The sequence below is a fragment of the Dreissena polymorpha genome, chromosome 5 (genome assembly GCF_020536995.1).
Source record: "Dreissena polymorpha isolate Duluth1 chromosome 5, UMN_Dpol_1.0, whole genome shotgun sequence".
NCBI classification, from domain to species: domain Eukaryota; kingdom Metazoa; phylum Mollusca; class Bivalvia; order Myida; family Dreissenidae; genus Dreissena; species Dreissena polymorpha.
Window position 1 is genome coordinate 105564228 of NC_068359.1, and position 16677 is coordinate 105580904.

The following is a 16677-nucleotide window of genomic DNA, read 5'->3' on the forward strand; positions in this document are numbered from 1 at the left end:
TAAGTTTCGACCCGTCGTGTCGCGTTTTAGTTTAGCTTTTCCGACTGTGTCGGGCTACTGAACATACAACATCGTATAAGATCTTTTCTATAATGTCTTTCTTAACATTTAAATTCTGCTCACTTTGCGTACAATAGGTTAAAAGCGTGTTTTGGACGCTTTGCAGTTTTTAAGGACGCTCTCTGGGCGCCGCCATTGTTTTTTTGACAGATAGACTGTAAACGCCGCTTTTATTGGAAAAACTGCGCTTTGTTAAACAAACCTGATAACCATTCTATATAAGCACCGCAAAGATCTTTAATAGGCAAAAAAACTCTATAAAAATCGATACGAACAGATGTAAAAATAATATTCGTAACTTGATTTTGTAATTCTTAATGGTACGACAAGATTTTAAAATAAATACGTAACGGACTTGAAAATAATTCGTAATTACGAAAATACGACCCTTATCTGGAGCTCTGCTTTTTCTGAACAATTAGGGATAATGTTTCTTATCAGCATGGGGCATCAATATGCACACAAAATACCACAAGGAGTCCATTTAAAGCCATTTCAAATAAAAGCTTAATAAAAAACATAACAAACACAGATTCATCTGACAAGTCAAAGTGAATGTGTAGTCAATGTGTTACAACTTTACTTGGATTGGATGAAAACTAGCACATGGAAAAAGTCTACATTTTTCATGTTCATAAAAAATAATCAAGATTGGGTATTTGTAATTTAGAACATGTATATGTTAAATGAACGTTAAGGACTAAGGTTGAGGAGTTATAATACTGAATAGATCACCTGAGTTTGTAGCTTGGTCATCACTTCCCTCCTTGCCTTCTTGACCTGATCTTCCTTGCCAGTCACCACAATGGTCAGCGTTTGGTCCTTGGACAAGCTCATCTCAATGGAAACACCTGTGAATAGTTTAAAAAATAAAATAAAAACTAAAATGGTACAATCATGAAGTAATGAAACTTAGACCTCAACCCTCCTTCAAAAAAGGATGTGAAACTACTACAAAGTAAGCACCTGTCAGGCTTCTAAGGTTTTTGCAACAGGTGGAAACAAACATGGAAGTATCTGAAACAAGAGGGCCAAGATGGCCCTAGTTCGCTCACCTGAGAGGAGTCGGTTCATTCAATCTTTACCAAATGTCAAACTTGACCTAGATATTGTCCAGACAAACATCCTGGTCAAGTTTCATCATTATTTCAGCTGCGAGTCATGATCACTGTACCTATGAAGATTCATGATCCTAGGCATAAGAATTCTTGAGTTATCATCCGGAAACCATTTTTCTAAGTTGAGTCACCGTGACCTTGACAGCCATTGTGTGAATACGTTTTTTGGCACTGTGACCTTGACCTTTGACCTAGTGACCTGATAATCAATAGGGGTCATATGCGAGTCATGATCAATATACCTATGAAGTTTCATGAACCTAGGCATAAGCGTTCTTGAGTTATCATCCAGAAACCATTTTACTATTTCAGGTCACCATGACCTTGACCTTTGACCTAGTGACCTGAAAATCATTAGGGGTCATCTGCGAGTCATGATCATTGTACCTATGAAGTTTCATGATCCTAGGCATAAGCCTTCTTGAGTTATTATCCAGAAACCATTTTACTATTTCAGGTCACCATGACCTTGACCTTTGACCTAGTGACCTGAAAATCAATAGGGGTCATCTTCGAGTCATGATCAATGTACCAATGAAGTTTCATGATCCTAGGCATAAGCGTTCTTGAGTTATCATCTGGAAACCATTTTACTATTTCGGGTCACCGTGACCTTGACCTTTGACCTAGTGACCTGAAAATCAATAGGGGTCATCTTCGAGTCATGATCAATGTTCCTATGAAGTTTCATGATCCTAGGCCTAAGCGTTCTTGAGTTATCATCCGGAAACCATTTTACTATTTCGGGTCATCGTGACGTTGACCTTTTACCTAGTGACCTGAAAATCAATAGGGGTTATCTGCGAGTCATGATCAATGTATCTATGAAGTTTCATGATCCTAGGCATAAGTGTTCTTGAGTTATCATCCAGAAACCATTTTACTATTTCAGGTCATCGTGACCTTGACCTTTGACCTAGTGACCTGAAAATCAGTAGGGGTCATCTGCGAGTCATGATCAATGTACCTATGAAGTTTCATGATCCTTGGCATCAGTACTCTTGAGTTATCATCTGGAAACCATCTGGTGGACGGACGGACCGACATGAGAAAAAACAATATACCCCCTCTTCTTCGAAAGGGGGGCGGCATAATGAGAAAACTGCCCCCCTCCCAGCAGCCATGTTATTCAACTGACTGGAACCATTTTTGAACTCAACTCTCGTATCAAGGAAACAAATGTTCTGAGCAAATTTCATGAAAATTGGGCCAAAAATGTGACTTCTACTGTGTTCACATGTTTTCACTAAATACATATAGAGAAAAATGCCCCGCCCACTGGCAGCCATGTTTTTTCACCGATCCCGACCATTTCCAAACTCGTCCGAGATATCAATAAAACCAATGTTTTGACCAACTTTCATGATGATCGGGCAAAAATTGTGACTTCTAGAGTGTTTACAAGGTTTCTCTATAGCCAAAATAGGGAAAACTGCCACTATATACATATAGAGAAAAATGCCCCGCCCACTGGCGGCCATTTTTTTTCACTGATCTTGACCATTTTCGATCTCGTCCAAGACATCAATTGAACCAATGTTTTGACCAACTTTCATGATGATTGGGCAAAAATTGTGACTTCTAGAGTGTTTACAAGGTTTCTCTATAGCCAAATAAGGAAAACTGCCCCGCCCACTGGCGGCCATGTTTTTCAACGGATCTGAACCACTTTTGAACTCAACCAAGATATCATTAAGACAAACATTTTGACAAAAATACATGAAGATTGAGAATGAAATGTGACTTCTACAGTGTTTACAAGGTTTTTCTTTTTTTTGACCTAGTGACCTAGTTTTTGACCCAGCACAACCCAGTTTCGAACTCGGCTGAGATTTCATTGGGACAAAGCTTCTGACTAAGTTTCATGAAAATGGGACAAGAAATGTGGCCTCTAGAGTGTTTACGAGCAAATGTTAACGGACGGACGGACTGATGGACGGACGGACGGACATACGACGGACAAAGACCGGTCACAAAAGCTGACCTGAGCAATCAGGTGAGCTAAAAACAGCAAGGAAGTAACTCCCTACAGTTGAAATGTAAAATCAGAAGAATTTCATTATATTATTCAAAACAATTTAGCATTTCATGATGCACATGTTATTGAAAGTTCATTTTGATGTCATATGAATTTAGAAGAGGTAAAACAGTGAGCAATTTAATGAAATGGGAAGATATATATCCATTCAAAGTTACTGTCACATTGATTGGAATTTTTATATAAAAACATGTAAACCTAAATAAGGTTTTTAACCATATAAGGCAAGTTTTGCACACATGCCAGCAACTGTAAAGTCATTTGGGTTGCTTTAATTGATTTGATGGTAAATGTCTAACTCTTGGGAGGACTTGTGTCTAGATTCCATCTGGGATTCAGTGGCTTCACATCTGTTTAATCATTTCCATGCAAATATTATTTTAACCAATGGTAAGACCTTAACTAAATATATGTCTGTTCCCTGGCACAAGTAAAAAACAAAAAATAATGTTCTTTTTGTTCTGCTTTTTGTGTTTAATAATAAATCTTTATTTATGTTCTGCAGTGTTAATCAATGTATCAATATATGTCAACTTGAATAACAGTGACTTTGTCTTATGAAACTAAGTGAACCGTGCAAGTTTTAACAAATTATTGTTTAATTAATTATGCAGCTTTTAATGTTTTAATGAAATCTCCAATGAGCATAAATAATTTTGTAATCCAAAACCCAACTCAGAATGTTAATGTTATTGCAATTGTTATCAAAAACACACTTCTGTATGTAAATGTTAACGCGACGTTGACAAATTCCAGCTTCAAATAGTGCTAAGCACTGCTTATTTATATCCTGTTGATTTTTGTCTAAATAGAAAGGGCGCGAACATTATGCAGCATGTACAACCTCGTGTCATTTGCATGGAAAGCGTGGGTGTATTGATTGTTGTATAAACACACACACGTCATGTCAGGTGATTTACGCATGTTAAGTGGGAGTATTTCATCAAATCTTTAAAGTGATATTATGGGCATTTTTCACTCTTGAATTGAGCTAAAAAGAATTAACAGGTCAAAAGAATTAGTTAAAATGTGGTAACTGACCAATTATCTACAACTCATCTTGCTACCAGTTGTTTATAAACAAGAGCAACCGCATAACGGGTGCCACGCTCGGCTGCGAAAGCCTTGTCAGAATTTGTATTTTTTTTAAGAGGTCACAGTGACCTTGACCTTTGACCTAGTGACCCAAAATGGGTGTGACGTGTAGAACTGATCAAGGTGCATTTACATATGAAGTTTCAAACTTGTAGGTGGAAGCACTTAGATTTTAGAGCCAATGGAAAGGTTTTAGCAAGACGCGCGGACGTCGGACGGCTAGCAGGCTATGACAATATCTCGGATTTTCTCTGAAAATAACCTCGCTAAAAACATATATTATTGTCGATATTTTACATGACTCACCCAGTCCTCTAAGCCGAAATAGTCCGTAAAACAAAATTGTGTCTTTGTGTCGTATGAGCGAATCTGCATGAAAACTACATTTAGACTCACATCGTACATCCAATCATTTCTGTCGTAAGTTGTCAAAACGAAAGTACGGTTGATATTCAAATGGATTATTCTTCTCTTTCCGGGATATTGTTTAAGTATGTTGATGCTGCATTAAGTGTATATGAAGTGAAAACACCAAAAATAAACAACGGTTGCAAAAGACACCTATATACTGTTAGATGCCCATAATATCACTTTAAATAGCCAATTATGCCAAAATTCATGTTATACTTCAGAACAACAAGAGCTGTCTCCATAAGATGACATATGCCCCCGAAAAACACTTTGATAGAAGTAATGAGAATTTTTTGAAACCTGAAGGCAGATTTCAAAACCTAAACCTAAGTTCAAGGTCACAGGGGTCAACATTTGTGTGCATATGGAAAGGCCTTGTCCATATACACATGCATACCCAATATGAAGGTTACATCTGAAGGGACATAGAAGTTAAGCGCATTTTTTGAAACCTAAACGCAAAGTGTGACGGACAGAAGGACAGACAGACGGACGGACAGTGCGATCACTATATGCCCTACTTCAGGGGCATTAAAATGGGTTTATGAAGTTCTTGAGCACTTTTATTAGCAATATTTACCTGAGTTTGCTTTTAGAAATAGAATATACTGAATCATCCAGAGATGAAAAGAAACAGGAAAAAAATTAAGTATGCACTAATAGAGTTGGATTGATATAGATGCATTATAGTGGTGGGGGACATAAAAAGTGCAGAGAGGACAGTCTTCCCCACCCAATCAGCCTCGGGGCGTCTGCAAAAATTGCTGTGGAAAGCACTGATATAGATAACATAGAATAATAAAAAAATTGAATACCAACTACAAGTTGTCCTTTAAAAAAACCTAGATTTCCCCCAAGAAAAAAACAGTACCCGTTTTATTCATAATATCCTTGCATATCTCGGCTTGTTTGCTCTCATTCCCAAAGGTGCTGTTGTGGCCGACCTGTTCTTCAATGGGCACGGTAAACACCTGCAATACAATATAATATAATGCTTGTGTCAAAGCAAATGTTATGGGGAATCAGTATTTAAGAAAATTAATTTCAGTTTTTTAAACAAGATGTGTTTGTGAAACACAATGTCCCCCTATATGATGTTTGACCTTGTAGGATGGCCTTGACCTTGTGAAGGATGACCTTGACCTTTGACCTTTCACCACTCAAAATGTGCAGCTCCATGAGATACACATGCATGCCAAATATCAAGTTGCTATCTTCAATATTGCAAAAGTATTTATAAAATAAGCGATTTGGGCCACATATATTTGACCTCTGACCTTGAAGGATGACCTTGACCTTTCACCACTCAAAATGTGCAGCTCCATGAGATGCACATGCATTCCAAATATCAAGTTGCTATCTTCAATATTGCAAAAGTATTTATAAAATAAGCGATTTGGGCCACATATATTTGACCTCTGACCTTGAAGGATGACCTTGACCTTTCAACACTCAAAATGTGCAGCTCCATGAGATACACATGCATGCCAAATATCAAGTTGCTATCTTCAATATTGCAAAAGTATTCATAAAATGAGCGATTTTGGCCACATAAGTTGACCTCTGACCTTGAAGGATGACCTTGACCTTTCACCACTCAAAATGTGCAGCTTCATGAGATACACATGCATGCCAAATATGAAGTTGCTATCTTCAATATAGCAAAAGTTATTGCAAAATGTTAAAGTTGGCGCAAACAGACAGACCAACAGACAGGGCAAAAACAACATAAAAAATCACGCAACTTTTAAGTGTTTGGTTAAATCTGATAAGGAATTTAATATCTGACAAACATTTGGGCACCTTAAGCAGGGTTCCTGCAATCGATCGCCATTGGCGCCAATGGCGACAAGTAAAAAAATCTGGCGACAAATGCTCGTAAATGGCTATTTTATAAAAATCCACATTTTTCTGTGTACATATTTCTTTAAAATGATTTCCATGATGTAAGCGATACTGCTGTAATCAATGGAGCATGGTGATGACTGCCGACTGCCGCAAAGTGGCAAGTAATGGTGATAATTGAGATTATTGTGGGTGTTGTTACAAGTTGTCTAAATTGGTCGTCAGTTTTATTGCATCAGAGATTAAAAACCCTTGAAATATACATGTACTGACTTTACCCTAAAATGTGAAGTTTTGTTACAGTATGCAAAGCAGATTAAAGGCTGTTAGGTTTAAAACAATGACAATCAAAAAGGTAAGTATTGATTGTTCTTAGCACATTTAGTGTGAGCAGGAACCTAAATAAAATAAAATAGGTCCCTAGTGTGATTTAAGGGAATAATAAACAAGAGGGCCATGATGGCCCTGAATCGCTCACCTGACTTATCTTGCCACATCAACTTAAATTCAACTTAAATTCTATCAGCCCATATACAATCCCAAGCCAGATTTCATTAATTAATACATTCTGACAAAATTTCATTTAGACGTGATGAAAACTGTGACCTCTTTCATCTACACAAGGTTTTACTAGCATTGGCCCGGTGACCTAATTTTTGATCCCAGATGACCCATATACGATCAGGGCTCCCCCTGGCCCAAAAATTTCTTTAGCCAACATTTTAGCCAAATGTATTTTTTTTGTAGCAAAATTTTAGAAACTGTAGCCAAAGTTTTAGCAAAGCATTAGGAACCACCTGTTGTAACTCTAGGCTAAGGGGTGTTAAAGAAGAAACTACAAAACAAAGCTTTAATATGTTTATTACTATAATTATCATGTGTGCATAACAAAAATAAACAGTTTACAACAAACCATTTATAAAAGTACATACATCACAACTCAAGCACATGTTCATAAAATAAGCATATGATAAATTTACATTACATGAGCACATGATATCCTGAACATACATTTTAGCAGAAGGCCATAATCCACACCATGTGTGCATAACAAAACAAGGGACAAAATTGTCACAAAACCAGGTTTTCATTGTGAAAAAAAATCTGATAAAGGGAGACAACTCAAACTGAACTTTTGAAATGAACAAAGAAAATTAACCCCCTTTGTAAGTTTGTTTTAAAATAAATATATTTTTAGTCATGGCGACCTTGACATTGGAGATATGCACATGAATTTATTTTTTTTGACCTTTGACAATGAAAGATGACCTTGACCTTTCACCACTAAAAATGTGCAGCTTCATAAGATACACATGCATGGCAAATATCAAGTTGCTATCTTCAATATTGCAAAAGTTATGAGCAACGTTTAAGTTTTCGGACGGACACACGGACGGACGGTCAAAATTTGTGTGCGTATGGAAAGGCGTTGTCCATATACACATGCATACCAAATATGAAGGTTATATCTCAAGGGACATAGAAGTTAAGAGCATTTTTCGAAACCTAAACGCAGATTTTGAAACCTAAACGCAGACCCCTACTTCAAGGTCAAGGTCACAGGGGTCAAAATTGTTGTGCGTATGGAAAGGCCTTGTCCATATACACATGCATACCAAATATGAAGGTTATATCTCAAGGGACATTTATGGCCATTTTTGACCTTTGAACTCAAAGTGTGACCTTGACCTTGGAGATAATGACGTAATTATTTCACGCGACACACCGTCCAATGATGGTGAACAAATGTGCCAAATGATTTTAAAATCTGACAATGAACGACATAGTTATGGCTCGGACAAGCTCATTTATGGCCATTTTTGACCTTTGAACTCAAAGTGTGACCTTGACCTTGGAGATATCGACGTAATTATTTCGCGCGACACACCGTCCAATGATGGTGAACAAATGTGCCAAATGATTTTAAAATCTGACAATGAACGACATAGTTATGGCCCGGACAAGCTTGTTCCGCCAGCCCGCCAGCCCGCCAGCCAGCCCGCCAGCCAGCCAGCCAGCCAGCCCGCCCGCATTCGCCAATCTAATAACCAGTTTTTTCCTTCGGAAAACCTGGTTAAAAAACAACAGTACAACAAAACATTTATAGATATACACACATCATAACTCAAGCACATGTTCATAAAATAAGCACATGATAAATTTACATTACATGAGCACATGATATCCTGAACATACATTTTAGCAGAAGGCCATAATCCGCCTCAACTTCAATCCAGCCCAAATCTTGAAAGCACGTTTGAAATCAAACTTTTCCATTGGTGGGCTGTCTATGGACAAAATCAACAAGTTCTCCAAGTTTTCAATTTTAATAGAATTTCTGAGAGATGTTGAATGTCAATTCCCTTTCTACCAAGCAAATTAACTTCTTATGCTCTCTGCATTTGCTCTTTGAAATTCAGCCACAGCTAAAAAGTAAGTATGCGGCAAAGCCATTCCAAACTCATCAGTTTCCAAAAGTCTAACATAGGGCTCTAAATTTTGCTTCACTGAAATGACTGTACTCTCATCAATCATGATACTGTACTTGCATGATGTCTGTATCTTCTGGAGAAGATCACTCCTAAGTCTGCCATACAGTTTTGAAATTCCGACACACTTGAGCTGTGTTCATATGACGTGTGGCTGTCGACTCGAAGGTCATTGAGCTGGGTTGCACCCTGAAAATATATTAATACAAATTTGCATCCTGAAAATTTTATTTATGATTTCAAGTATATTTTGCTCAATATTTGTAGCAAACTTAAACAAAATCAAATTTTATCAATCAATTTAAAACAAATCAAATTTGTTTTAAAGATGTTTTATTTATTTTTTTACCTGCAAGACACACAATCTGTTCAGGTCTGGAACCAGCGATGATGTGAGAGTATGTTGTGCAGCAAAGTACACATTAGTCATAGCCGACACTACAGCCGCTTCACTTTTGGATATTGCTGCAGCCTGCGCATTTGTCATTGATGTTTTCAGACTTCAAGCTTGTGAGGCCTCTTTGTGATCTGAAATAAACAAAATTAAATATGCTAAATTTCCAAACACAAGAGGGCCAAGATGGCCCTAGTTCGCTCACCTGAGAGGAGTCGGTTCATTCAATCTTAACCAAATGTCAAACTTGACCTAGATATTGTCCAGACAAACATCCTGGTCAAGTTTCATCATTATTTCATCTGCCAGTCATGATCAATGTACCTATGAAGTTTCATGATCCTAGGTGTAAGCATTCTTGAGTTATCATCCGGAAACCATTTTTCTAAGTTGAGTCACCGTGACCTTGACAGCCATTGTGTGAATACGTTTTTTGCACTGTGACCTTGACCTTTGACCTAGTGACCTGATAATCTTTAGGGGTCATCTACGAGTCATGATCAATATACCAATGAAGTTTCATGAAACTAGGCATAAGCGTTCTTGAGTTATCATCCAGAAACCATTTTACTTTTTCAGGTAAACGTGACCTTGACCTTTGACCTAGTGACCTGAAAATCATTAGGGGTCATCTGCGAGTCATGATCATTGTACCTATGAAGTTTCATGATCCTAGGCATAAGCGTTCTTGAGATATCATCCAGAAACCATTTTACTATTTCAGGTCACCGTAACCTTGACCTTTGACCTAGTGACCTGAAAATCAATAGGGGTCATCTCCGAGTCATGATCAATGTACCAATGAAGTTTCATGATCCTAGGCATAAGCGTTCTTGAGTTATCATCTGGAAACCATATTACTATTTCGGGTCACCGTGACCTTGACCTTTGACCTAGTGACCTGAAAATTAATAGGGGTCATCTGCGAGTCATGATCAATGTACCTATGAAGTTTCATGATCCTAGGCCTATGCGTTCTTGAGTTATCATCCGGAATACATTTTACTATTTTGGGTCATCGTGACCTTGACCTTTGACCTAGTGACCTGAAAGTCAATAGGGGTTATCTGCGAGTCATATCAATGTATTTATGAAGTTTCATGATCCTAGGCATAAGCGTTCTTGAGTTATCATCCGGAAACCATTTTACTGCTTTGGGTCACCGTGACGTTGACCTTTGACCTAGTGACCTGAACATGGATAGGGGACATCTGCGAGTCGTGATCAATGTATCTATGAAGTTTCATGATCCTAGGCATAAGCATTCTTGAGTTATCATCCGGAACCCATTATACTATTTCAGGTCATCGTGACCTTGACCTTTGACCTAGTGACCTGAAAATCAATAGGGGTCATCTGCGAGTCATGATCAATGTACCTATGAAGTTTCATGATCCTTGGCATAAGCGCTATTGAGTTATCATCCGGAAACCATCTGGTGGACGGACGGACGGACATGAGCAAAACAATATACCCCTCTTCTTCGAAAAGGGGGGGGGGGGGGCATAATGAGAAAACTGCCCCCCTCCCAGCAGCCATGTTATTCAACTGACCGGAACCATTTTGAACTCAACTCTCATATCAAGGAAACAAGTCTTCTGAGCAAATTTCATGAAAATTGGGCCAAAAATGTGACTTCTACTGTGTTCACATGTTTTCACTATATACATATAGAGAAAAATGCCCCGCCCAATGGCAGCCATGTTTTTTCACCGAACCCAACCATTTTCAAACTCGTCCGAGATATCAATAAAACCAATGTTTTGACCAACTTTCATGATGATTGGGCAAAAATTGTGACTTCTAGAGTGTTTACAAGGTTTCTCTATAGCCAAATAGGGAAAACTGCCACTATATACATATAGAGAAAAATGCCCCGCCCACTGGCGGCCATGTTTTTTCACAGATCTCGACCATTTTCGAACTCGTCCGAGACATCAATTGAACCAATGTTTTGACCAACTTTCATGATGATTGGGCAAAAATTGTGACTTCAAGAGTGTTTACAAGGTTTCTCTATAGCCAAATTAGGAAAACTGCCCCGTCCACTGGCGGCCATGTTTTTCAACGGATCTGAACCACTTTTGAACTCAACCAAGATATCATTAAGACAAACATTTTGACAAAGTTACATGAAGATTGGGCTTGTATCATACTAACAGAAGCTCATACAAAATGCATGTAAAATTTGGCGTTTATGCCTGAGTCTATACATGTACGGTATTTGCTTTTTATACTATTTAACACTTTTTGAAATCGCCTATTTAAATTACAAAGTATATTTAACTAGCAAGCAAGACAGAACAGTTATATTCATATTAAATGTTATTATATACTTATCTTAGGAACATCAAATATACATTTAATTCTACTGCTTCATTTGTAATGAGCATATGTCTACATATCTCTATGTCTATATATGTACGGTATTTGCAGTTAAATACTTTTTAACGCTTTTGGACATCACCTTATTAAATGATATAGTATATCTTGAATAGCAAGCAAGACAGAGCAGTTATACTGATATTAAATACTGTTTTATAGTTATCTTAAGAAAACAAAATATACATTTAATGTTGCTGCCATATTTGTATGGGCAGACGAATCTAATCCAAAAAATTGTTTTAAGTACGCAACCTCTCTTTTTAAGAATACCCACCTTGAACAAACAAAAAACAAAAAAGTCAACAATGTAATCATGTAACTATTGTAAACTATATACATATCATATATACCTGTGCAAGTATTGTTTAATTGCCTTTTTGTATAGCTTTTAGTTTGTGTTGTTGTTGGGTTTTTTTCTTTGTAAATTTGATTGCACATATCTTTATTTACGATATACACTTATTATTTACCATCACTCGAACTCACCTTTCTGTATCTACCTGAAATAAGACTACCTTTCCAACATTTTTCTAACAATTTTCTAACATCTATAAAGCAGGAGCTATGTGTTTATCTCCCTTTTTGTTTTTTCTTCTCACTTTTGTGATATTTCTTTTTACTTCTTTATTTCTGTGGAAATTTCAGTTTTTTGAATCCCTAATTTTTGTTTTCTATTTTTTCTTTGTATGTATACACATCTTATGTCTTAAAATAGAAACCAACTGGACACACAACTTATCATGTACATCTCCATACACCTCTTTAAATGATTAAATTATGTACTTTAAATGCAAAAGGGCTAAACAATAAAGACAAACGCATAAAAATCTTCAAATGGTTAGACGAAAAAAATTATAGTATATGCCTATTACAAGAAAGTCACTTGACACATACTTTAGCACAAAACTTAAAAGATGAATGGGACGGAGACATATATCTCAGTGGACAATATACTAATAAACAAGGCATTGCCTTTCTGATAAAAAATAATATAGGGATCACAGTCGATAATTTTAACGAAATAATAATTGGCAGACAAGCAAGTATAGATATCAAAATACACGAAACACAAATAACATTAATCAACGTCTACGGCCCTAACATAGACGATTCCACTTTTTACGAAACATTACAATCCTTTATAATTAATAACCAAGATAAAAATATTATAATCGGTGGTGATTTCAATACTGTCCTGAACCCATTAATAGATAAAAATAATGGAAACCTTTATACTCATACTAAAAATAGAAACATTTTAAATAACATAATTGAAAACTACAATATGATAGATATCTGGCGTACAGTATACCCAAACGAAAGCAAATTCACCTGGCACTCAAACACAAAACCAACAATATTTTGTAGATTAGACTATTTTTTAATATCTGAATCTCTTTGCAACATTATTGACACATGTAACATAAAACCAGGATTTATGACTGACCACTCTCTAGTTGAACTTAAACTGCACAATATACAACCTGAAAGAGGCCCAGGATACTTTAAAATTAACACCAGCATCTTATTAGATACACAATATCAAACACAAATAAAACAGGAAATATTAAATACAGTTGAAAATAATAAAGATGCAAACCCAAACACCTTATGGGAAGTAATTAAAGGAAATATACGTAACACAACAATTAGATACACATCATTTAAACAAAAAGAAACACACAAACTTGAAACTGAAACCATCAAAACCATTGAAACACTTGAAAAACAATTGCTTCAAACAAACACAAATGATACCACCGACATTGAACATGAAATAACATTAAAAAAACAAATATTAGATGGAATCTATCATACACATCTCAATGGAATAATACTAAGAGCGCGTGCACAGCATGTTGAACACAATGAAAAAAATACAAAATATTTCGCAAACATTGAAAAACGTAGAAGTGAACAAAAAACTGTACACAAATTAGTAGTCAATGGCAAAGATATAACAAACAGAACTCAAATACTAGAAGAACAACGATTATTTTTCGAAACCCTCTATAAACGAAAAAATGTTGAAAATAACACTCTTTTTAAAAATACACATCACGATTTAAACCAGGAGGAAAAACAACTGTGCGACGGATTGCTTAATGAATATGAATGTGGATTAGCCCTAAAAGAAATGCAAAATAACAAAAGCCCAGGATCTGATGGCATCACAATCGAATTTTATAAAATATTCTGGAATGATATAAAAACACATCTAATCAATTCACTTAACTATTCATTTAACAACGAAAACTTAACTACGCTACAAAAACAAGGTATTATATCACTTATTCCAAAACCGGGAAAAAACTTAGAATCCTTATCAAACTGGCGCCCGATAAGTTTACTAAACAATGATTATAAAATTGCAACTAAAAGTATAGCAAACAGAATAAAAAAAATATTACCATCAATCATTTCAAAATCTCAATCTGGTTTCATAAAAGGACGTTACATTGGTGAAAACGTTCGTCTAATCCAAGAATGCATAAACTATTTCAACAATTCAAATACTCCTGGTCTAATATTCTTTGCAGACTTTGAAAAGGCATTCGATTCGCTTGATCACTCATTTATGTTCTCTTGCTTAGAAAATATGAACTTTGGTGAAAGTCTCATTCAATGGGTCAAACTATTCTATACCGATATTAACAGTATAATCATTAACAATGGCTTCTTTTCAAACAGTTTTAATATCGAACGAGGGGTTCGACAAGGATGTCCACTCTCATCATCGCTATTTATTATTTGCATCGAGTACCTATCACATCACATCCAATCAAATAAACACATAAAAGGCATATCACTAGAACCTGACGAAGAAATCAAACAATCTCTATTTGCTGACGATGCAACTTATTTTTTAAATAACAATTACGATTCTTTCCATAACCTAATAGAGTCGCTAACCCTTTACGGAATGACATCGGGTCTTAAACTAAACAAAAGTAAATGTACTGTGCTACGAGTAGGTAAATTAAAACAAAGTAATGTTCAATATAAAAAAGAAATGAAATTTAATTGGACATCCGATGAAGCCACAACGTTAGGAATTACATTCACAAATAATGAAAAGGATACAGTTCTTAAAAACATACTACCTAAATTACAGAATTTTAAAAACTGCTTAAAATCATGGCATCATCGTAAACTTACACTAATCGGAAAAAAACACAGTATTGAAAACGTTTGCACTTCCTAAATTAATATATGTATTAACAGTTCTCCCAAATCCACCAAATGATGTTATTAACGATATAAAATCAGCAATATTTAATTTCATATGGGACGGTAAGCCAGATAAAATAAAAAGAACTCAGTTAATTCAATCTGTAGAAAATGGAGGTATCCAATTAACGAACATTGACTCATTCTTAAATGCAATCAAATGCAGCTGGGTTAAACGATACCTAGATAATACCAATACGAGTAAATGGAAATTATTCTACCAGAAAATCCTAAAAAAATATGGTGACTCCTTACTCTTTGAATGTAACATCAGCAATACTATCTTACATGAAATTGCAAACGAAAACATATTTCTGTCTGATGTTCTATCAGCGTGGAGTGATGTCACTCATAACTTAGAAACCCAAACCAGCAGTAAAACAATTTTATGGAACAATAAAGAAATAACTTCAAACAATAAGACGTTTTTCTATAAAGACTGGTTTGAACGAAGCATTAAATATGTCGACCAATTATATGACTACAGAATTAAGGATTTCTACTCTTTTGATAATATATGCTACATATATGGAATACCTTCAAATAATTTTCTGAAATACTACACACTAATCAAAAGAATACCCATACATATAAAATCTGAAATCAATACAAATAATACACCATGTACTCAAACAACATTTGTAGAAAACATACTTGGAAGAAAAAACAAACAAAATAAAATATTTTACACACTACAAATTAAAAACCCTACAGAAAACTCCAAAATCCAAAATAAATGGCAAGTCCTTTTTGGAGAAAATGAACTTAATTGGAAACACATATTTACCATGCCATATAAAGCAACTATTGAAAGCACACTGAGAAATTTTCAATACAAATACATCCATAGAATTATAGCTACAAATAAATATCTCTTTAAATGCAAATTATCTAACTCAAATCTGTGTGACTTCTGCAGTGAAAACATTGAAACTATAGAACATCTTTTTTGGGAGTGCAAACACATCCAGCCTATTTGGAATCAATTAATATCTTTTCTTGAACAACATCAACTAAACGTTAAACTATCTTTCTTAAATGTAAGTTTCGGAATTAACTCATTGAAATCAATAGACTGTAATAATATTGTGAATTTTATGGTTATATTGATGAAATATTTTATCTTAAACATGAAGTACAAAAAACAAGTACCAAATTTTAATTGTTTTGTCCACAGTCTTAAACTAAAAATCCAGATTGAGAAAGAAATAGCCCTCAGTAAAGACACATTACAAATCTTTGAACAAAAATGGAATCGGATTAAATTCTCATAATGTTTTGTCCACTTATATACATTTCACTCTAATGTTAGTTTATCTCTCTAAAATAGTTTTGTTTATTTATTTTTTTATTTTTTTTATTTTTATTTTTCAATCTGACAAGATCATTGTGAATACACAACAGAACACACAAGTGCAGTATGCTTTCTCCCGACTTTATACAACTCATCATTTTTCATAACTATTCCTCTGTTGTTCTTTTCTTTTCTCTCATTTTTTTTAAATATATTAGCATATCTTGTATAACATGTCTGAACTTTATTGCTTTGTACAATCACTATGTTGTATGATCATATACATGTTTACATTGTATGTATGATATTGAATAAAA

The 16677-nt window shown here is 35.3% G+C and overlaps 1 protein-coding gene and 1 long non-coding RNA gene across 2 annotated transcripts in view; both read right to left on the reverse strand.

Annotated features, from left to right (window-relative positions):
- The window catches only part of LOC127832631 (vigilin-like), a 63075-nt gene that overhangs the window by 37824 nt on the left and 8574 nt on the right, over nt 1–16677 (reverse strand). Inside the window, exons 4-5 of the mRNA XM_052358196.1 lie at nt 5594–5693; nt 796–911 (exon numbers count right to left, since the gene is read on the reverse strand). Coding sequence (XP_052214156.1) covers nt 796–911; nt 5594–5693 — 216 coding nt within the window. The remainder of the gene's footprint in view (nt 1–795; nt 912–5593; nt 5694–16677) is intronic.
- LOC127832635 (uncharacterized) lies at nt 931–2694 on the reverse strand. The gene is made up of 2 exons (XR_008027040.1): nt 1950–2694; nt 931–1659 (listed from the first exon to the last, which is right to left on the reverse strand). It is a non-coding gene; the product is annotated as an uncharacterized LOC127832635 (long non-coding RNA).